The sequence below is a fragment of the Cynocephalus volans genome, chromosome 1 (assembly GCF_027409185.1).
Source record: "Cynocephalus volans isolate mCynVol1 chromosome 1, mCynVol1.pri, whole genome shotgun sequence".
Classification (NCBI taxonomy): domain Eukaryota; kingdom Metazoa; phylum Chordata; class Mammalia; order Dermoptera; family Cynocephalidae; genus Cynocephalus; species Cynocephalus volans.
Genome location: NC_084460.1, coordinates 277,524,237 through 277,548,232, shown reverse-complemented (window position 1 = coordinate 277,548,232; position 23,996 = coordinate 277,524,237). Strand labels below are relative to the sequence as shown.

Sequence of the window (23,996 nt, the reverse complement as noted above, 5' to 3'; positions counted from 1 at the left end):
AGGAAGTCCGAAGTCCAGGAAACACATATGGTGAAGGCTTTCTTTGGTGGTGACTTCAGTGATGGCAGATTATCACATTACAAAATGGCAGAGTAGAGAGAGCAAGAGACAGACTCTCTTCTCTGTTCTTTTAAAGCCCTCAGAACCATGCCCCTGACCATTTTTAATCCATTCACTAAGACCATTTTTAATCCATTCACCTCTTCAAGGTTCCACCTTTCAATTACTATAATAGGAATTCCCACCCTCTTAGCGGTCACAGTGGTGGCCAAGTTTCTAATACATAAAACTCGGGGGACATAATTCAAGCCTCAGTGAGTTTAGGGGAGACACAATTCAATCCATTGGAATCCCACATTTGATTAACCTTCTAAGAACACCCTGGACTTTCAGTTTGCTTTCAACAGGCTCAACATTGGATAGAATGTTACTCAAAGTGCAAGATTTAACTATAGCAACATGTATGATTGATGAAGATATCTGGCTATTTAGGAGACAGTATAGCATGATAGCTATGAATATGAGCTTTCTAGAACTCAAAATATGTGTTTGACACTGTCCAGCTCTCACACTGGGGGACCCAGGACATGTTAATAATGTTTCCAACATTCAACTTCTTTATGTGAAAAATGAGGATAATACTACCTCTGTTAAAACAACAGTGGGAAGGGCTGGCTGGTTAGGCCAGTTGGTTAGATCACAGTATTACCAAACCAAGGCCAAGGGTTTGGATCCCTATATAGGGTTGGCTGGTTAGCTCACTTGGGAGAGTGTGGTGCTGACAACACCAAGTCAAGGGTTAAGATCCTCTTGTGGGTCATCTTCAAAGAAAACAAAAAACAAAAAACACAGCCTTGCAATGTAGGAGTTTCTGGAATATAGTGCATAGGACTTTTAGTGATATTCTTAATTTACAGAGTGGGACTTTCCCAGGTGTCTAGCAGCTCACTATGACATCATGTTTTAAGTACCATTTGGAAGCTTGAACATAGCTGCTAGAGGGAGAGATACTGATGGTGTTGTTGTCTTCTTCATATATCATGTCTTGAGACAGTTCAGAATGCCACACTAACTTCTATACTAAGCTAACCTTTCTTTAAACCACAAGTCATGAGAATTGGGGGAGGTGGCCTTTGACTTTACTATCTTCAAATGACCTTTCTTTGATTCAGTTTCCTTTTCTATAGCACACACCCTCTTTCAGAGTTATGAAACAGGAAATATCTCCCCAGTTCTATCCCTATCCAGCTCTTCACTCCCTAGATTGCCACCATCTGGCTATAAAAAACAGGAAAATAGAATCCCTAGATATTTTCCTTCACTTTCTGTTGGTAATGCATTCCTCTATTTTCTTCAGTCTATATAGGACTGTTTAAGCAAGTGTTTAGACTTTGCTGTATTGTGAAAGAATTTTGGCTTACAGAATTGAAGCTTCTCTCAAACACTGGGCATGTACTTCCACAAGCTTTTCACATGATTAAAAAGACAGGATCATACTGCTATTGGCACCGGTTTCACTACCAAACGTTTCCCTTGAGATGCAACCTGTCATCACTCTGCTTTAGAGTATGGATCTCTCTAGCAGAAATCAACCTTTGGCATTACAGATTATAGGCTAGTCTGTCCTATTTTCACCTCTTAATTCCAAAGTCAAATAATCATTTTTGGTTTTCTTTCTTATCACCAGCAAAATAAGTTTCTTTTTAATCTCTTGCATTTAGCTGCTGAAAACATTCTAGATTATAGAGTGTGTTTTGTTTTTATTTAATCCTGAATTTAAATCCATGCTCACTAGACAATGTCTTCTTCCTTTTTCTTTTATTGTTATTCATAAGGTATGTCTTCACAAAGTTGAATCATATGTTTCTTTTCTTTTATTCGCACTTTATTGGGGATTCCAATAACCTCACTGTACTTTTTGTGATCTAATATTTTAGGGTTTCTTAGAAGGATGTTCTTCCCAATGCCTTTTAGAGTTGGTTTTCGAGCATTATCACCTGACGCAGCTTAAAGTTCCTTCATTTTTGCATTAATGGAACTCATTTCCTCAAATGCTGAACATATCTGCATTTTGAAAGCAACTATAATGAATTTTAATGGCATCTCTGAAAATGTTTGCTTTCATTTTTGTTCAGAAATCTCTCTGGTCCTTACTCCCTTGGTCTCGCTTCCTCAATTCATAGTTCTTATTTGGGATAGAGTTAGCTTATCATCTGCTCTACATCAAAATTTACTCTCTAGAAGAAATCTGACTTTAAATGTGTATTTAAGTCATAATGTTGCCTTTTCTAGGGACATGGGTATTTGCACAAGAGCCTTATCTCTAATTGTGAAGTGACACTCTCAAGAATTGTTAAAAGAAACGATTCTTCAAGATGGATGGAATGAGAAGACCCTTACCAAGCGGGACTCACATGCCACTTGGACAGACTCCAGAGTGTCAATGCTACTCAGGGAGGCAAAGATAGGAGGTATTAATATGCCTTACTTATAAACTAGATTTGGTATATTAGAATGTGTTCTTTGAAACTATGGTTTTATTTCCGGCTTCCTTGCTTCTTCGCAGTGCCAATCTAGGTTGAAAGGAGAAAGGGAGACCACTGTTCCATATCCTGCTTAAAAAGAGAACACTACTTCAAAGAGAAGAATACCACCACCTGACAAAAATAAAACAAGCTATCAGTTTTAAAACATTGTGCCTATGTGTGCTTGTTCATCTTAACTTTTTCAGGGATTCAGGTTATTTTAGGACACCTACTCTGAGTGATTACATTCTATGTCTAGCATAATAAAGCCATCTAAATAAAAAGTTAGCATATAGTTAGTTTCCAAAAATTTCTTTCGTATTAGGAAAGAATTGTAATTTTCCAAATTGTCCCCTCCCACACTCTGCTAAAAACAAAACCAAACTTAAAAACATGGGGTTAATTCCTTGAACAAACAAAAATGAGATTTTTTCCAAATTTCTTTAAAGAGTACTTAGGGCTTTTACATTTAAAACAGATAAAACAAACCATGCAAAGAAAACAAAACCAATACTCCATAACGTACCTTTTAGGTACACTGCCTTGTAAAATTTTTCTTTTGCTGATTGCACTTAATGGTTATAAAATTAAACTCATTGCATTCCTTGATAGTCACACTGGTTCATGAATTGTCAGGTAGTAATATAAAATATTTTTTTTTATGAAACATAGGGGTCACGTGAATGTAATTTACTCAAAATTGCATTTTATGTATAATTTTAACCACTTTTACTATTTACATTTGTAACATTTATTTTATAATATCTACATTAAGAGATTCACATTCTAGATGTAGACCATAAGCCAGAGTTGACTTGTTAAGGATATTTGTAACATGATTTATGAGACAAGATCTGATTAAATTCTTTATGGAATCAGAATGAATACTTGATATTCTACCCTTTCTGTCCCTTGAAAACAGAATTTTATACATGGAAGCCAGATGATTATATGATTTCCTCTATATACATTCATTTACAAGAGTTGAATACCAACTTGTGCCAAACGCTGTGCTAATTCTGAGAAAACAATGATTAACAGGACAGACATAGACCCTGACCTTAAAAAGATCACATTCTAGTGGGGTAGACAGATTATCTTTTAAAACCTAACACATAAAATAATCACAAATTGTGTTATGAAGGAAATATACAAGGTGGTAAGATAGGAGTTGGTGTGGGAAGTAGTTTCAGTAAAAGGGACAGAAAGGATGAGAAAGAACCAGCTTTGTTAAAAATGGTAATGGTGGGGTAAGTTTTCTCTCCACCTTGTCACCCCCTCCCTAAAGTGAAAATTTAACTCTACAACTAGATACAGTGGCCAAAGAATATGGTATTCCACTTCTCTGGTAGTATATTTTCATGCATAGTATAGCTATATATGTACTTTTTAAAATGTGTACAGCGTAGTTATGGCAAAGGACAAAAATAAATGTATCCTCTAACCACTATTAAAACACTGTCAAGAGAAATCTGAACAAAGTGAATTACTGTAGTTTAACATGGGTTCCTTCCCATCAGTAGATTTCACTAAGTCTCAGGGTCAGGACTGTAGACTTCAGAGGCATCTTAGTGTGTAATCATAACCTTTACTTCTCTGGATGAGTTGGATACACCATGATTTGCAAATGAGAAAGGAGCATGAAATGTCAAAAAGGGGGAAGCATTTGCCAAGATGGTCTAATTCTCACAGGTGGTCATGAGATTCTGCCATTCTGAAATCTGGGATCTATTGCCCCTGCCCAAATATCCTACTTGTGGGGAGACAGGGTTACCAAATGTAAACTGTCTGAAGGTTTAGCCACTAGAGGGAGAAAGTGTGCCTCTGGTGACTAGAGAGCCAATGAAAGCAACTCATGAAAAAGACAGGCTGCGAGGGAGCTAAATTAAGCTCTAATCAACCAAGGGCAAGGACTATATCAATTGCAGTAACTTGGGGGAACTTGAGGATGTACCTTTAAGACTTCACAATGGATCCTCTTCTAGCAAAGAATGAAATTGCTTAAACTATTAAGATATTTTATCTTAATTGTGAAAGTGTTTAATCTTTCCTGAGGACCTCTATAACTTTGCAGACACTTAAACACTTAGGCTTAGTTTTTAGGTGGGATTTATGACAATTTAGAGATGTTGCCCTTTATATACTGGGTATTTACATATTATGAACAACATTCCAATTTTTCTGAGGTAATTTAAGATTAAAATCTTTACTGTCTATTAGGCTAATTAGAATAATGTGTGGTCTCTGTCTTCAATTTTTCCCAAATATAACTTTAGAAATACTTTCATTTAGATAATTGGCAGAAAGCTTAAAAAAATTTTGGTTTACCAATACGGAACTCACAGGAACTGCAATTATGCTTAAAATCATCAGAAAGTTTTTGTAAGCCTGAGCCGAAATGATTTATCTTGGATGAAAATCAGTTAATGTTGTTTGCTGTATGATCCCAACTATCACTTTCTGTAATTAGAAAAAATGAGATATTGGGCCTACCCCGTGGCGCACTTGGGAGAGTGCGGCGCTGGGAGCGCAGCAACGCTCCCGCCGCGGTTCGGATTCTATATAGGAATGGCTGGTGCACTCACTGGCTGAGCGCGGTGTGGACGACACCAAGCCAAGGGTTGTGATCCCCTTACCGGTCACGAAAAAGACAAAAAAGAAAAAAAGAAAAGAAAAAATGAGATATTGGTATCATTTATTGAGCAAAACAGTGTTTAACAAATACAATGTATACAATAAACATTTAAAAAGTAATTCATCATAAAATTTAAATATAATTATACAAGTTACATGGTATCTATTTAGTGTTTATCAATGTGAATGAATCCCTTCCCAGCAAAATCCAGAGAAAAGCCATTATCCAACATTTCCAAGACCTACAGAGTGGTGCTTAAGTATATAGTTGATGATTTTATTTTCAGTGTGTCATTTCTCTTTCCTCAGCAGAAAAAAACCTCAGCAACTAATTCTGGGATTCTTGAAATGAGTAGGAGTACGGTGCCTGCTCTTACTCTTTCAGCATTGATTTTCTTCACAATCTGTGATATGGTTTCTCAGAAATGCTGTCTGGCAGTCCTGATAATCTCATGTGTTTTCAAACTTAAGCCACCCAGACTACACAGTTCAGTATTTTCAACTCCTTTCATTTTCCTTTTCCCTTTAATTATAGAAGTCTCTATTCCCTCTTTTTGCAAATGCGGTCAAGAAAGATACGAAATGCTACTATTTGCAGAAAGAATATACATCTGTTTTTTTCATGATGATTCCTATTAGATGTTCCCAAGTAAAGAAGCTGTGATTGATTATACTGATGGGCAACACTTACAGGGACCTTTTGGACCCTCCTCCGTTCCTTGACTTAGGGGAATGTGGCAGATGCCCGGGGGAGAAAAAGCAAGCACACACTCTAATATCACATTTGCACTGCAAAGCACTTTCAAAATAGTAATAGTTGAGCTTCATTCCGGACCTGAATTTCTTTCTCCGTCCATTCCCGAGACCTCTCTGTCCTGCTTGACGTCCTGGTCTATCGAGTGCCGTTGTGTGAAACTGCACCGCATAGTTGATTGCGAAGGCTGAGTGGGTGGGTGGGTCCACGCGCACACGGCGACTCGGGCCAGGACGCAGATCCCGGAGCTCCGCGTCGGGCGCCCGGGTCGCCGTCCCGCTCCCTTCGCCGCCCGGCCTCACCCCACATCCCAGTTTGAAAGAAAACTTCACGCAGCCGAAATGAACCTCCCCTCATCGTTCCATTCCTTCCTTCCTAGCCGGCAGAAAACGTGAGATTTATTACAACTCGGGGGGGGGGAGTGGGTGCGGGTGGCCGTGGCACCCTCGGAAGATGGTTACCTGGCGCCCCCCGGGGGGGAGGGGTCCGCCGTCCGGGGACCGCAGGACTGGGGGACGACGCGGCCGGGCGCGCGCGGGTGGGCGCCGAGGGAGTGCGCGCGTCGCGGAGCTGCCGGGGCAGCACTTGTCCTGTAATCGATTGCCGAGCGCGCCGAGCGGCTGAGCGCACAGACACGCGCACACGAGCGCGCACCCCCACCTCCCCCCGCACAGGAGCTCAGGCCCCGCACACACGCACGCGCGCGCGGACGCACGCCCGTCCGCGCCCGGGGCCCCGCCGCCCGCCGACTGCCGCCGCCAGCCCGCCCTCCGCCCGCGGGCGTCTGCGCGAGCCCGGCCGGCGGGGGAGATGTGCTCGGGCTCCGGCGGATCGGTTTCTCGGGGTTTGACCAGCTGTCCCGGGCTAACCCTGCTCCTCGCTGAAGATGGAGGAAGTAAAAACAGGATTACCCTTAGCTACAGATCCACTGCCTTAGTTTCCACCACCAACTGCAGTGCACAAACACACGTTAGGCACAGGAAAGAAAGAAAGAGAGAGGACACACTAACAGTAAACACAAACAAAAGGGTGATGGGATTGTTTTACTGCATGCACTGCTGAGGTAAATCTCCGCTTGGCTTTTGCGTGGTGAAGAACAGCTCTTGTTTTATTTGTCTTCTGATTCATAGATTATAGATATAAATATGTGTGTGGTTGGCAAAGGGGGGGAGTGTTTTCAAAGTTGAGTGTAATGATATGGCATCTCGTTTTGCACTGTGATGTGATCAAATGACTTGTTGCTGTTAACCCGTAATAATAATAATATAGGTCTTTTTCTCCGGGAAGGATGGGTTGTGGCTATGATTAGGATCATGATTTCTGTAAAGGACGCTCAGGGAATCGGATGGAAGATGCTGTCCTCTACCTTCATTTATCGTCCCCTTCTTGTTATCCGTTTCTGGGATGTTAATCGATTAATCAGTTCTCATCTCTATAGCTGTCATGAATTTGGATTTGTTTTGCTTTGTTTCAACTTGAAATCTAAGAAGAAAGATCGGGTAGCCTGGAATACATTGCAGCTGTCCAGTTAGAAGGGAATATTCAGATCCTGTCGAATTAAAAAAGAAAAGAAAAGAAAAGAAAACCAAAAAGCCCCCCAAAACTGGTATGACACATGTAAAAAGGCAGCAGTTAAATCCCTTTGACAGGTTCTGGGATGGGCGAAAGAGATGGAATTAAGATGTAATTTTTTTTTTTTTCCCCCCTCTTTTTGCCAAGAGCCAAGAACCGTCCTGTGAAGTTGGCCTGGGCTCCTTGCTGGGTTCTGCCTGACCGTCCCTCCTCTCACCCCCCCCCCCCCCCGCCCCTTTCAGTTTTCTTGTCTTAGCTTTTGGTCGATTCTTAAGGAACCGGTGGATCAAGTTTTTTCTCTTGTTAATCGCATTGCTGTAGCACTGACTGACCTCTCTCTCTCTCTCTCTCTTCTTTTTTTTTTTTTTTCCTCTTTCCTGAAAGTACGTGGTGCCATTCCTGAGTGACTTTTCCTACTAGACCATCCCAAAGGGACGAGGGGGAGGGGTAGAAGGAGGAGGAGGGGGAGGAGGGGGGTGTTCCTTCTCTCTCAATTCTGGGTTTTGTTTATCAGCCGATCTGTTTGCTGGATTTGGGCTTTGGAATGACCCACCTGTAAAGTGCTTTTCCTTCCTCCTCGCCTTGAACTCTGCAGGGGGCTTGGCTTGGAGGGAGCAAGGGAGGGAAAGAGAGAAGGGGGAACACAAAAAACTTCTTTCTTTCTCTCTCCGTTTATCTTCAGCCCGACATTGTCACCTCCTCTTTGAGGGTTTAGAAGAAGCTGAGATCTCCCGACAGAGCTGGAAATGGTGATGAATCTTTTTTAATCAAAGGACAATTTCTTTTGTATGTACATTTCGTTTCTCCTTTTTCTTTCTTTCCTTCTCTAAGGGTTAATAACCATTTCATTGATGGGACAGACTTCTTTCACTTCTTCCTGACGTTTCTTTCTTTTTAATATGTGTGTATTAAATGTGTACCTTTTTAAAGAGATAAACTCATTTATCTAAAATATCCGAAGAAACTGCTCCCCTTTTAAACTTTACCGGTCCCTTTCTGTAAAGCCTTATGTAATCATAATTTGAAAGAATTTGATAACAGTACAGCAGGTTGAAATTTAAGTGCTATGTACTGACTGAGTTGGGAATTTGATCTGATTATTCCATAAAGAAAGAAAAGTTTTTTTGGGGGGGGGGGGTAGGGAGAGTGGTGGTGAAGAAGGGGAGGGGAGGGAGAAGGGAAGTGGTTTTGGAGACAAGAAGTGAAGCTGCCTGTTTTCCAGTAAGTAATGGAGAAATTCCAGGAGCCAGGGCTAAATATACTTGGCGATCAATACAGAAATGGCTCATTGTGAATAATTTAGCTGCTGGTGCAGTGAGAGTTTTGAAACTAAAGGCAAAAAGGACCAGGGCCAAAGGGAAAAAAAAAAAATAAGTAAAAATCTCCTCAGGACTTGTCAATTCTTAAACTTTTTTCCTTCAAAGAAGACAGATTATCGATCTTTTCATTATGTGAATCAAAGCTAGGGGGTGTCATCTCATACAATTTACTTTTGTTTCTGAGAATGAAGTTCTGTTTTGTGTCATTGGTGCATGAAATAATTCCCCAAACTTTAAAAAAAGTGATTCCCTCCTGTACAGCCAAAAGTTTATGAAATTTTCAAAATAAGAATGCATTAAGTAGGCTTGGCATTTGTATCCAACCATGGTCTGGCAGGAAATTAAGGTTACATTGAACAGGTGCTTATGCAGAACTGGGGGAAGGCTAAAATGTCAGTACTAGTCAGGGAGTTAGCCAACTGCTGCAGAAATCTTCGAGACACAGTTGGGCACTAAGTTTTTTGTTTTGTTTTGTTTTCTTATGTTTGTTTGTCCTCCCCTTCCCTATTAGAACATGATGAACCAACTTGCAACAATTGTGAATAGAGCTATCTGTATACTGGGGAAGTCCTCAAACTGCAGTGTGATTGTGGGAAGTAGTGAATGGTAAAATACTTAAATCCCAGTTAAAGCTGTCACATTTGGGATGTCCTCCCTTCCCATTCTTTTTCTTTGAAACAAGTACATTTTGATTAAGAGAGTCATTCCTTTCTTGCTGCAGCCCATCTCACAGCACACTTATCTTTCCTATCCTATCTCCAGCAGGAATCAGATCATTTGCAGAAAGAGTTGAGTGACTTGCAAATGAGCACATACAGTACACTGTAGTATGTTTCTTGGGCACAGGTTGCAGCAGCAACATGGACTAACTGCTTGGAGCTTCAACAAAATTAAGAATTTAATGGCAGATACTGAAAAGAATCATTGTGTTAAGAGTATAACCTTTTGTTTTGCAGCACTGCACTTTGACTATGGAAACAGAGGCTATTGATGGCTATATAACATGTAAGTATTCATTTTCATTAATTTGTTATTGATAATAAACTTATCTTCACATTACCTGTATTTTAATTCCTGAATTATAAGATTTTATTAAGAATTATGTACTTTTATTTTCTATATGTTCACAATTTTATCTTTAAATGAGTTTGAGAAAATAACAGCACAGAAGTGAAATAAGAAGGAAAAATAGAAGTATACTCACTACTTAATAAATTTAGGATAATATTTAAATCAATAGTAGCTTAGCAGATAAACACTTTCCTACTTGAGTTTTTTTCATTTACTTTACTGTAAGTTTAGAATAGGTCAGATAACATATATGTCTACTAATACGGTGTGTACTAAATGTTAACTACTCTGTAACCTAATTTTTTGGACGGAATTAGTTTCTTTAAGTTGACATTTTTTTAGCCAATTATCTCTTCAAAAACTCAGCTCTCTCTTGGATAGCCAGCATTTTGGAAAATACTCCTTATGAATACTATATGCTTAAAAATTAAATTGATGTTAAAAGAAGACTTTTTTTTTCAATTAAAAGATACTTTAGAAATCAACTACTTCATTTCCCCTTACTTTACGCTTTAGTGTATTGCAATAATAAAATTTTGGTAATTTTTAAATTCTGGGACAATTGTAGGTTTTGTTGTTTTATTCATTTACTGTATATTTCTAAATGTTATTATTTCCTTATAGTTTCTTTTAAGGGTAAGATGTATTACCTTAAAATCTCAAGGCTATGCATGCCAGTGTGTGTATGTGCAAAGTTAGTAATTAAATTTTATGTAACAGTGAATAGAGACCAAAAGATTTTATTTTGTGAAAGCAGGTGACAATGAGCTTTCACCTGAGAGGGAGCACTCCAATATGGCAATTGACCTCACCTCAAGCACACCCAATGGACAGCATGCCTCACCAAGTCACATGACAAGCAGTAAGTCTTTGTTTTATGATTTTTTTTTTTTTTTTTTCCTATTTCTCTAGTGACAGACTTGAATTTGTTAGGTCTGTGGGGTCTTCTCACATTGTGGTGTAGCTACTGCTATAGATTTTGCTAAAGAAAGAACAACACAGATTTATTCCTGTTCATTCTAGTACTATAAAACATGAGCCTGCTTACTAGTCTGAACTATCCCAAGGTGGCATTTGGGAGCTGGTGCTTACCTGTATCAGGTAAGAAATGTTAGGATTTGCTGGTTGTTGTTTTGATTTGCCAGGTTTATAACTGGATTTGTTGTTGCTTTTGGAGGAAAAAAATAAAATGGAAACATGTCCTTTCCAAAGGACTCTTCACAGTAAAAAAAAGTGAATTAGTTTTATATTGTCTTGGTACAAAGCTCAACCATCAGTGGTAGAATTGCAGAGTTAGTTGTTGTTCTTTGTTGTCTTTGTTTTTTGTTTTTAAACATGTGAAAGTTTCTCCTCTGAAGCATTGGAAGTGAAGTGTAATTGAAAATTTATGGACCTCATTTATATCTATTTCTTGAACAAAGTTGAAAGCATTCTCTTTTAGATTGTCCAGAGAAGGACTGAGAAAATTTTCAGTGATGTTTTGTACTTAAAGGAATAGATAGTTTTGGCTACTATGTTTGATAAAGGGTCATTCATTGGTGTAGTATACATTTTTGTGTAATAAGCAACTTACATGCTGTCAGTGACTCAATACTTTTATTTATGGAGAATATGGTTTGCTTTCTTTTCATTGTAATGTTTTATAAGTTTAGTTACCAAGTGCAAGTGCTCTATTACTTCTACTGAAAAGTAAATTGAAATCTTGTTTCCCTTATACTTTTGATATGTATTTGATTCTTATATAAAAAGGACATGGGATTTATATGTAAATATAATTTAATTTACAAGGTTTTTATTTGGATGATATGTGAAAAGAAAGGCATTTTCTTTTCTTTTTTTTCTCCGAGAGATTTAGTAACTATAGAAAACTGAATCATGTGCTTAATCATAAACATGTTCTTAAGTTAATTCTGATTATCTGGAAAGAACAACTTTTCCTTTCCACTTCCTTCTTACCGCTCTCAAAACTTAGAATTATTAGACAAGTTTTGTAATTAGTAAAGACTACTACTGAATTATGAGCAAAAGCATATGGAATGCTATAGAGTACATTTTGCAATTCATGAACTTTAAGTTATTTTAGCTATTGAATTGAAGTTATGATTGTACCATTTGAATTTATTTATTTGAAAGGTTTATTTATTTATTTATTAATAGGGAGAACTTCCTAAGAAAATGTCATTTTAGAAGCAGACCTTGAAATTCCTTTATTGTGTAGAAAGGAAAAACTAATAAAATTAGTGAGTGGTTATGCTAATCTGTCGTAATGGATCTTATAGCATTAATTTATTTTTTTGCTAGTTGATTTCAGTTATATGACTATTGCAATGTAGGCAATATAATTTTTACATTTTAACATTTTATGTTCCTAGTTCTTTGGTAGAATGTTTTTATTTTTCAGTTTGCTTTCACATAATTTCCTAAAGAGTAAAGTTGGATTTATATGCAGTTTAATATTTAATATTTAGTTACTGCTTTTAGAAACATTGACTATCTGGAGTAGAGAATAACTGTTAATCAGAAACTTTACTGTAATTTCTTAGCCAGAATATCAACAGGAAAATACTTATTAATTGGCTAATTGGCTCCTTTATTTGTGAATTTGATTCTGGTTTTGCAAGTACGTGCTTCAAAAAGGCAGTTCACTCATCTTTTTAAACAGTGCAAAGCTTAGGCGTGATCAATTTGAACAAATAACTGTGCTTTTGACATCTGAGCTTTTCTCACCCCAAAACAGTAAACTTATGTTTGGTAAAGAGCTTTTTTTTTTTTTTTTTTTTTAAACTTACTAGCCTGTGGCAATTCCATGTTAGTATATTTTTTGGCTAAGCTGCACATGTTTTCAGGTTCTTTTCCAAAGAGTTGCAGGTTAAATATTTTGGCTCTCACTTCAGAGCTGTCTGTTGCATCCTTTATGTTGCCTCTATTTACAGTATCTAGGTTACCCACTTAGGTGTTAGATGGAGAAGATACCCATTTTTCCTCTCTGTTAGATCTAGGAGAATATCAGCATTTTAGATTGCCAAAGCAAATAGTGGTAGAGAGAGACTCTTGTCTATTAATTAGAACAAGAGACATAGAATGGGTCACTCAGATATTTTTCTGTGACTTGGAATAATTTTTGTGTGCCTGTGGCCTGTCAAATCAGTTATGCCTGAGATCACTGGTTTTCTTAAGTCACTTTACATGCATTATTGACTTTGTTAAATGAAAAAAACTTATTTTCTGCATTTTTATATCCTCAAATATACTTCTTGGAGGGCTGCTGCTTCCAGAAACAGAATTGTAATTTTGATTGAAAGTTTTAAAGCCAAAAGTAAATGTGAAAACCTTTATGATAGAATAAGATAGTTTCTAGTTGCAGGAAGGAGAGGACGGAGTACATATGTAAGGGAGAAAAAGTTATTTTTAAACAGTTTAGGAAAAAAGGAAAGAAGTAAAACCTTTGATTTTTCGAAAACAGCCAACATTATGGTCATGAAGTATCAGTAAGGTATGCTAGGCCACTTATTTGTCTTTAGAAAGTGGTACTGTAAGGTCTTCGCCATTTGTTTAAGTTATTTGGTGACTATTCTAAGATGAAGGGTATCTGTACAACTTGCTGTCAGCTATTGTATAAAAAATAATGACAGCAGCTATCATTATTTGACAGTGCTAGAATAGATCACCGACAACTTGGGAGAGAACTAAAAATGTTATAATGCCTGACAGTTTTTGGTTTTAAAATTCAACGTGTGAGATAACCTTAAAGAGAAATAAGAGGTAATAGTGATCCTAAGATTTTATAATGACTACTTCCTATGTCTTAGAATGAATTTTCTTGGAGAACTTTAGACATTTTCTTCTAGAATAGAGATCTCTTTGATAAGAAGATGGGCATTGTTGCCTGAGATCATTAGTGTACATACTGAGTCTGCTGACAATCTTCGGCGTCAGGGATGACAGTATATGCCTTGATGGCTACTGGAAATACACAGTGTTAAGTGATTTTTAAAATAGAGTCTGGAAGCTAAGAATCTGAGACAGACAACTCAGACAGAACAATATAAAAATAATCCATATTGTATTTTGGCCCATCGGATGAAACTTACTTTGTGATCCCTTCTGTTTCTGGCTTAGCTCATTTCCAGTTCTTGCATAGTTGCTTCAGTATTGGTTGCAAACTGTTCTATATCTGCAGCTGACTATTTTGATAATTTTTTAAGGTTCAAAAAATTGTAATTATTTTTATTTTTCTTATCATCTAATTTTACAATGCCAATAAGTAAATTTTCTTTACAGGTAGTTTCTTTAATGGTATGAAAATACATCATGACACAAAATTTATTTCTATTACTTTAAAACCCTTAAGTGGATCAGCTGTGCAATCAATAGTATTTATCAGTCAGTTTGATGGCCAGGTGGCATGTATGGAATTGTAAGAAGTAGTAATTCTAGTTTTACAAGGCTCTGACCAATAATCAGGTCAGGGAATCTAGTTTATTCTTTTCAGAGTGCTTCATATTCATTTTTTTCCTAGCTAGTTTCCATTTTTAGAACCTAGTGAAGCAGAAGTATATTATAATTTCTATTTTTCACATGTGGAAATTGAGGCTTGAAGAAATCAATTGACCTCTTAGGTCGCTTAGCAGAAAAATGAAATTATCAGGAGTGGGACATAAAACTATGATATTACCTTGTGGATTAGTTAGATAACTGGTGTCTTTACAATGTCATCATCTCAGGGTGTCCACCATCTCCAATACTGACACATGTTTTAGTGACAAAAACAGTATTACAGAAATAGAAGAATGTTATTATGAGGGTGAAGTGATATCAGATAATCTTGTCAAGCAGGTGTTCTCATGAGCTTTTTAAAATGTAGCCTATACTATGGGACTCACTAGCTTTCTGAATTGTCTTGTATACCTAAGTTTGGCAGTCACCCTTGGTTGGATTTCTATTGGATACACCCTAATATAACAACATCAAATGGGCTTGATGTAAAATCTTGCTAGGTTTTGAATAGTCGTACTTAGGTTCATGTATGTACCCAATGTAGTTTACATTTAGTTGTTGTTAGAAAATTAAAAAATAACAACAACAAAAAAACCCCACTTCTGATTTGATTTTTTTACAGCTATCAGAGGTAGGTGTCATGACAAGGTAGCAAAAGATAAAAAGGAATAAAAAGGAAACTAAAGGAGGAAACTATATTTGCAAATAATTAACAGCAAAATGATGTATTTTCTTTTCTTTTCTTTTCTTTTTTCCCTCGTTTCTCCTACCTCCCACTTTTTAGGTTGCTTATTAGTGAGAGTTAAGGTTTGTCTTCAAAAAACAAAACAACTTACTATAGAGAGATTATTTTTATTGCCTCTATCTTTGACTAAATCTGTCTTTCCTGCTGGAAGTACTTTTTAAAAATGTAACATGATTGATTAGATTCTATTGGGAGTCTTCCTGTAAGATGTGATGAATTAAAATTTCTCAGTCCCATGCTCTTGTCTCCTAACTTTTGATATATTGATATATTCTGGATATTCATATATTTTGATCTTATGACATTCTGAAATATCAATAGCAGGGTCATAGTTCTAAAATGAGGTAGAATATGTTGTTTTTCTTTACTTTTTTCCTTTATATCTCTTTATATCAAATATATTGGTTGATCTGGTAATATTTTCCTTTTGTGAATTAATCAAGACTCAGAATACCTCTGCTTTGGAATAGATAAGGAGTATTTAGGAACTGTCTCCTTTATTGCAAATGTTGTCACCACTGGAGTGAGAGAAGGTAGAGGGGAGTAATTTATCGAGTGTGTATAGGATGCCCAGCACTATGCTAGATGCTTTCTACATTAATTCACATAGTCCTCACAACAACTCTGTGAGATGGGTAATTAATTAATCCATTTTATAAGGCATAAAACTGAGGTTCAGAAGCAGTAGATTGTAAGTGGTTAAAAATATGGGTTTTGGAATTATACTGGCCTGCGTAAGAATTCCTGCTTTGCCACTAACTTGCTGTGTGATCTTAGGCATGTTATTTCACATCTCTGAGCTCCAGTTTCCTTATCTGTAGACTGAGGATAAGCAATACCTACCTCATTGGGCTGTTGTGAAATTTAATTGAGGCAATATACGCAAAATGCTTAGCACAACTCCTGACACACGCTAAGACCCAAAAAATAGTCACTGCTTCTGTTATTCAGAGCAGTCAAGTTACTTTTTCATGGACTCATAACTCATAAGAGAAAGGGTTTGTTTTCAGATCCAGATCTGTTTGAAGTCTGGGTCTTTTGCTCTTTCCTGTTTACTACATAGGTCCATGGAATAGAGACAGGTATTTATAATAATTTAGGGAAAAAAATTGAAGAAAAAATTCACTATTGTTTAAGGTGTCTGTGAAGATTTTGATTAAGAAAGTAGAGTTTGTCTATATATCTATTAGAAAATTTTTAAATTGGGTTTCAACGTTCCTGAGTACAGCTTTGTATTTTTGGTTATATGCAAAGAAAATCATTGTTTATTATTGGTGCTTCAAAGACATTGGTCCATTAATAATGAAGAAAGAAAAGGTCCTCTTAATAGAGTAGCCTATCCCTATTGAGAATCAATTCTTTCTTAGAGAGTCCCCATCTAAAATATAACCTCATTTGATGCTTCTGGCAGTACCATAAATTCTCATTTGATGGTATCTAATCAAGTTGTAGGCTTTATTGTTGCTATTTGTGCATTTGGGGAGTAATAGTTTAGGTGTTTTAAATTTGAAGTAAGCTTAAAAGATAATTATTAATTATAGGTACTATTTTGCTGTATCATTCTAGTTGATTAATTCAACAAATATTTGTAGGCTACCTTCTATGTGCCAGGCAATATAATGTGAATGCAAAGGTGAATAGCATACCATCGTTGTCCTCCAGGAACTCATACTCTAGGGGGAAAGACAGACATCTGAACAGGACATTATACTGAAGTAAACTCAGTGTCTTGGTTATTTTTGGAGGGAGAAGGGTTAGAGGTGGTACTAGTTTGGGAAGATTTCCTAGAGGGAAAGGTTGCTTGAGCTGAGATTTATTAAGTGAACAGGATTTAGGAGAGAAGTGAATAGCTTTTTTGGAAAATGCTGCACCCAAAAGGATAGGTGAAAAATAACATGCAATATTCTGGGAAATACAAGCAGATTGGTATTTCTAGAGTGTAAACTTGGAGTCTAAGAATTTGAGGCCAGGCATGACTTTACTGTAGAGTTAATCAGAGCAAGATGATGGCATATCTGGTATGAGAAGAAACTTGGCTTTCAATTTCAGGGGAGCCAATGGTTTTAACAAAGCAGGTGACGTCAGTCTTTTGACTGGCATGGATCACATTGGCTGCAATGTGGGAAAAAGATTGTAGATGGGGACCCGTCTGTAGGCAGGGGCATCTTTAATAGGCTGTTGCACTGACTGAGTATGAAGTCATGAGAGCTAGTAGTAGTGGGGATAAAAAGGAAGAGAAAGATTTGGGTAATATTTAGCAGCTTAAAGTGAACAAGACTTGGGTAGTAGAGTTAAAGAGAGGAGGGAGTTAACGATGACAATCCCTAAATTACTTGATAGATGGTGGTAGGTCCCATTAGTGAAGACAGGAAATACTGGAGCAGGTTTTCAGGAAAAGACTGTTTAGTTTAATTCTACATACAGAGTTTGAAGCACCTGTAGGGTAGAATTTGGGAGGGGAGAGCAGGCAGGTGGATAAATTTAGACTGAAGTGTGAATTTTCCTAATTAGTGAAAACTAATATGTAGCTTGTGGTTTGGTTACTTTGCTCCTGTATTACTTAAAGAGTAGTTTAATATTTCTTAAAAATTCATACATAAGTAATTCTCAGCATTTGATCAGTGGCCTTATTTCCCCACTTGACCCATTAAATCAAAATTCTATATTGAAATATATGAGCAGATGCTTTAATAAATGTTTGTTTAATGGAATCCTTTTATGCTAGTCTCAGAAGTTGCATTAATTGATGTGATTAACTCACTGTGTTTTAAACAAAATATGTTAGCCCTTTCCTTTAAGATTTTGTGGTATATTTAATATCATAACTTTTATGGTTATATTTTTTAAAAGATCATAAGGCTAATGTATGCCATATACTCCAATACCTCTACTCTAGTGATTTGTCTTTCTTCTGTAACCTATTTCTTTACAAATAAATATGTAATGTAAAATACATGAGCAGATTGTTAGCTAATTATTTGTCATTTCTGCCACATTAATAGCCAAGGAATTTAACATTCTTATCCAGAGCTGTTTTGAAAACTTTGAGATAAATATGCAGACACGAAATATATTATTTTAAAATGACTTGGTATATATAATTTTTAAAAAAAAATTGTAATAATATGCCCCTTGGGGTAAAACTATCTAGAGGCAAAAGTGTGGTATAGAAAACATCTTAATCAACATACTTATTATTTTAAAATATCTATTACAGAATTCCATCTTAAAAATGTAACCTCTGATTACCCAAGACACCATGGAATTCCAAATGAATGTTAATGATGGAAATACATACTTCTGAGATTTCCTGTATGTGGAGACTCAGAACTCTCTAGGGAGATATTTTTCATCTTTCAGTTATTGATCTAGCAAATGTTTATTAAGCTCTTACTTTGTGGGATGCATTGCTGGTCCTGGGGCAAAATAAAAGATGTTTGGGGTGTTTCATAGAAAAGGATGTTATCTTCAAGGGTCTAAATGCATTGATGTTTTATTTGAGATTATAATACTTCTTATTGAATTTAGAAGTAAATAAGTGTAATGTGCTCACTGTGATTTATGTCCATCATAGATGAATGAATTGCTTCTTACTTTTTACTTCCAAGAGTTTTTCAAAAGTATATAAATTTGAATATGTACAATAAAGAGAGATGAAAGGTCAACCAGCCACTCAGAGAGGTTCCCAAAGGATAACATTTACCTACTAAAGTATTTATAATGTAGAATTTGGCCCTAATCCTTGAAAGTTCTGAAACTTGATTTCTGACACACTCAGACTGGATCCCTATCTCAGGAATGACTCACGTTAAACAGGCTTAAAAAATTGATATTTAAAATCAGAATGCCAGTTTATGGCTATACCCTGATTAAAAATAAAACAGACAAACAAAAAACCCAATCAACTAACATAGGATTTGGATCTCACTAGTTGGCTTGACCAGATCATTTTGTTCTTGTGAACTGACCTATATGGGTAATCAGTGAAGGTCATTTGGTGAGCAAGGAATCTGAACAAAGAGAGTTAGTTATATCATTCAAATGTTTAATGGCATCAGACTAAGAGAGCCTAATATATTCTGCATCACAATAGAGATAGCATTGCCACTGGGATCATTATGGTTGAAGTCCTTTGTCTAAATTTTTCTCCCTTGAATGGACATGTATTTACATTTTCTAGATCTAGGTTCAGCCAAAATATCTCTGAGAGTCCTTTCTTTTTTTTCTTGGCTTCCTTGGCTGAATCCCTCAGATTCAGTCTTTAACCTATATTAATACGTATAATCAGGTTGCAACCAATTCTTGCTGGACTGGGATCCTTTTTTTTAATGTGATTTATGTTTCTGCTTTAGATTTGTTAAATGTTGATTTTATAGCTTAACTCTATGAAAGCAATCCTATAATGCCTATAAAAGATACCTCAACTACTATTGCCATGAAATAAAACATCCATTCACAGAAATGTTGACAGGTGATGTGGTCAGCAGTTTAAGAGGTCTTAATATCTGTTTTAGATGAAGATGTAAAATAGTGCTGCCACCTGAGAAAGATGCCTTAAGATAGCTGGAGATCTAGAGGAGCTTCCAGTTTATAGGTTAAAAGAAAAATATCACACCAGTTTTATGAAATCATTGAAGTAATCCGATCACAGCAAATGAGATTTCATAGCAAAATCATAGTATTTCATGTTAGTTAATAGGAAAGCTATGTCAATTACTATCTTAATTGTTTTTGAAAAATAATATTTTTCAAAACATATAGCTTTATTTGGGTGCCACACATTGATTAATCAATCAAGATTTTTCCAGATGTGAATCTTTGAGGACAATGGCCATACCTTATTTCTTCATCCCAGTATACAGTATGCATTGTGGGAGTAAATATATTGTGAATGAAGGAACTAATTATGATTATCATATTGTTTATGTCTATTTAAATAATGCACTTTGGACCTTTTTGAAGAAATTTGGAAACTTGATTTTTTTGATATAGAAATAATTCTGAAATCCGGATTTACTTGTGATTTTCTCTGTTCGGGTATGTGTTTATTTTTATAATGTCTCACTTCAAAAAAGATTTTGTAATCTTCAAATCAGTCCCAAAAAGATAATCTTTAAGGTTCTACACAACTTTTAACTTTCCGATTTTATACAGTCATGCTCAGTGGAATCCAAGTTAATGTTAATGTAGATGTTTCCATGAAACCATCATCATCATCTGCATTACTGTTACTAACATATTTATATGGCACATTTAGAGTTTACAGATTCAATTCCATATTCTTGTCATTTTAAAGCCAGTATCTTTCACTTATTTAAAGTAGCTTGTACACGATGGAATGCTTCAATTAACTTTTTTTATGCACTCCAGATATTTTGAGGAGCATGTAATTAATCATTGTAAAGTCACGTTCTAATAAATTATTAACATTCTGGATGTCTACACCTTTGACATTTTTGTCATTGCTCACTCATTTTCATTGAAACTGTAGTTCTCCCTACACCTGAGTGTGTCAACTCTACCTGCTCTTACTCAGACATCAACATGCAGGGCTTGGCCATTTTGAAGTGCTGGGGTATTACATTGCTTTGTTTCAGTTGAATTAACGTGAAGAATTTCTGGTTGAATTTTAAAGAGGCATCATTTCTTCTACAACTATATAAAACAATTTTTGTTATGGCCATTTTCATAAAGATTCTTGTTTTATTTTTGCTGTTTAAAACATGCATATTTAACATACATAAATAAGTAATATTTATGTATGGAAATACACTTTTTTGTAAGGTATGTCTTACAGGTCTTTTAATCAGACTTATGTCAGTATCTTTATAATCCAGATGGTCTAATGTAGATTGCTTTTTTCCCAATACATTTGTTACCGTATAGACTGAAAAGTGGCATATCTATTGTTTTTAGAGTTGAGGATTTATGTTTAATTCCTGTTTGTAAAATATCCATCTATATCTATTAGAAATGATTTCTCAGATTATCCATATATTGTCTAAAGCATGAAAATTGGGTTGTTTAAAAATTTTTAGGTAGGGCCGACCCCGTGGCGCACTTGGGAGAGTGTGGCGCTGGGAGCGCAGCAGCGCTCCCGCCCCGGGTTCAGATCCTATATAGGGATGGCCGGTGCGCTCACTGGCTGAGCGCGGTGTGGCCGGTCACAAAAAAGACATTAAAAAAAAAATTTTTTTTTAGGTACCAAAAATACATAGGTAGTACCTAACCATTTTGGGGTACTGCTTTAGAATTACAATCGTGTTAAAAATACTGACTTTAATTTAGTATTTTGAAATATAAAATTACTTCTATTTTATTGTTAAATTTTCAGAAAATATTTGAAAGCAGCAATAGATTTTGTATGGACATAGCTGAGAACTAGAAAAATAAATGTGAGATATTTTCAGTGAATCTGCTGTTTTTGTACCCTCCAAGCATGAATTACACACTGCCATCTGTCTGAACTGTGACAAATTAGTGACCTAATGACAGTTTTGATTCAGTTTTTTGGAAACAGAAACAAACAAAAAGCAAACACCACTTGTACCCCAACAAAACAAAATTTAAAATAAATTGTTTTTACACAAATTGTTATAGTGCGGCTGTTTGCATAAAGGTTTTTTGATGAATATGAATAGTTTTAGTTTGTCCCACAGTTTGAGTACAATAGCTGGTAGCAGTTTTGAAGAAATATTTTTCAGCAACTCAAGACATTATAGTTAATTGGACAATTGATTTCTAAAATTGTAGAAGACAATGCCATTTATGTTTTTAATGCATATGTGCGTGCAAGTGTGGTGTGAGTGAATGCAAGGAATGGGGAAAAGAAGGAAACATCAAACTATTGACCGAGTTCACTTTTGGATATGTAAGTGTGAATAGAGCTTTTTATCTTTTATTCTAAATAGTTCTGCATTTTTGGATCTCTTACAAAGAATTAATTCATATATTAATTTTAAAAAATAAATGAATCAGGGAAATATCTTCTCAAAGAAATACAGTATGGACCAGTTCTGCAAGAGAGCTGCCTTGAAATTTCAGTGTTATTGTAGATTTATGAGAATGGACAACTGCCATTGATGATAAATGGCAGGGGTATTTTTACACTCAAATTCTATCTTCAGATTTATTGAATACTATTTTAGATTTAGTCAGAGTAAAAGGTATTTTCTTAATTGCTGTGATACAGTTCAATTTCCAAGTAACATTATATACTCTGAACTGTTTTATCAGTGAAATTCGCTCATAGCATGAGATACTGTATAAAATAATCTAAATAATATACATATGAATGTTAAAATAACTTCTGGTGATGGTGAGGAGACATTGTACCATCAGATGGCCAAAAAAACCTGAGTACAATGAACTAAAACTTACACGTAGATTTTCTGTTCTATTTTGTATATGCCAAATAAGTTTACTTTTTAAAAAGAGCCTTAGTCTCAATTTCACGTTCGTCAATTTAAAACTCCATTGAGTGTTGCTAATTTTTTACATTAAAACTTTTAAAGAGAAACTGTTTTTAGCAAGACAACTGTGGTATGTTGGTGATGGGGGTAGGACCTGTGAAAATAACTTGAGACATATGCAAAAAAAAAAAAAAAAAGAGCAGAGGTGTGAAGTAAAGAGAACATAGAAGAGAACTAGCTCAAGAAGAAAGAAAGAGACGTACCCAGGTAGGCAATGGCGCCAGCTGACGCCTGGGGGTCCTGAGATGGGACTGTGGACCTTAGCCGTGCCCCCACCCCACATTCAGGCAAGCAATGGAGGCAGCCCACGCCTGGGATCCTGAGATGGGGGCCAGGCCAGTTCTGCCCTTGCCCCCAACTAGATCTTAGAATGTACTTATTAGCCACACGTGTTTCTTTGTGGTATGTGACTTATCTGCTCATGTCTTTCCCCGAATTTCTGCTTAGATTTTTCTAATTTGTTTTTAAGAGTTCTTTTTGCAATAAGGACATTAACCTTTGCGTGTTAAAAAAAAAAAAAAAAAAAAGTACAGAGTAGAATAATGGAATAATGGTTACCAGCGGCTGGGATGGGTGGGGGTTGAGGGGAGGATGAAGGATGAACTAATGGGATAAAACTATGCTATGTACCCTAAGCAAATCTTTGTTCAGTATGTACATGTATTGAAACAACACACTGTACCCCCACAAAAATGAATATAAAAATAATTGAATATGAATATGTGAAAAAAATAAAAATAAATTTAAAAAACGAAGAAAGAAAGAATAACAATAGGGAATCCAGAAGTGAGGGAAAAAACCACAGACTCCATTAGGAGATCTACTAGAGAGAGAAATAGAGCAAATTAAAAATAGGATCTTTCCCTCCTTCTTTTTTCTTTTTCCAGAAAATATAAATGGGGAGAAATTAGAATTTATAAGTCAATCAAATATGCTATCTGCTTGAATGATAAAGAATAGGGTAATAAGATTAGAATGTTTTCTGGTAGATGCTAAATGAATAAGCATGGAAAATCAATAGAAAGAAGCATACTTCTTCAGGTATCTGAAAGCCAGGGAGTGGAAGATGGGGATAGATTGGTTAGAACTGGGGTCCTGAGGGTTTGAGCCTAGAGCAACTGGCTGATTAAAATAGAATAAAAGTCAGCAGTGCCTAGAATAGATTGTTCTAATAAACCAGTGCTGTTACCAATGTCCACCTTGGATTAATCTATTGCTTTTATATTTTGCACACTGTGTAATACACTATGTGTGTGAAATATCATAACTGGTTGTGTTCCTAAATTATCACGAATGCAGTAAACTTTGGTCTTGTCCCTCAGTTGCCTTTTTACTTCACTTCAGTGGAAAGGTGGGTTGGAGAGTTAGGGAAACCATAAGCCTGCCAGAAACAGTAAGGACTTTCTC

At 36.1% G+C, this 23,996-nt stretch overlaps 1 protein-coding gene across 1 annotated transcript in view; it reads left to right on the top strand.

The window, feature by feature from the left end:
- Positions 1-6,097: 6,097 nt before the first annotated feature.
- Positions 6,098-23,996, top strand: part of IKZF2 (IKAROS family zinc finger 2) — a 144,713-nt gene continuing 126,814 nt past the window's right edge. Inside the window, exons 1-4 of the mRNA XM_063087486.1 lie at positions 6,098-6,304; positions 8,168-8,271; positions 9,761-9,809; positions 10,633-10,737. Of these exons, the coding sequence (XP_062943556.1) occupies positions 9,776-9,809; positions 10,633-10,737 (139 nt within the window). The 5' untranslated portion in view covers positions 6,098-6,304; positions 8,168-8,271; positions 9,761-9,775. The remainder of the gene's footprint in view (positions 6,305-8,167; positions 8,272-9,760; positions 9,810-10,632; positions 10,738-23,996) is intronic.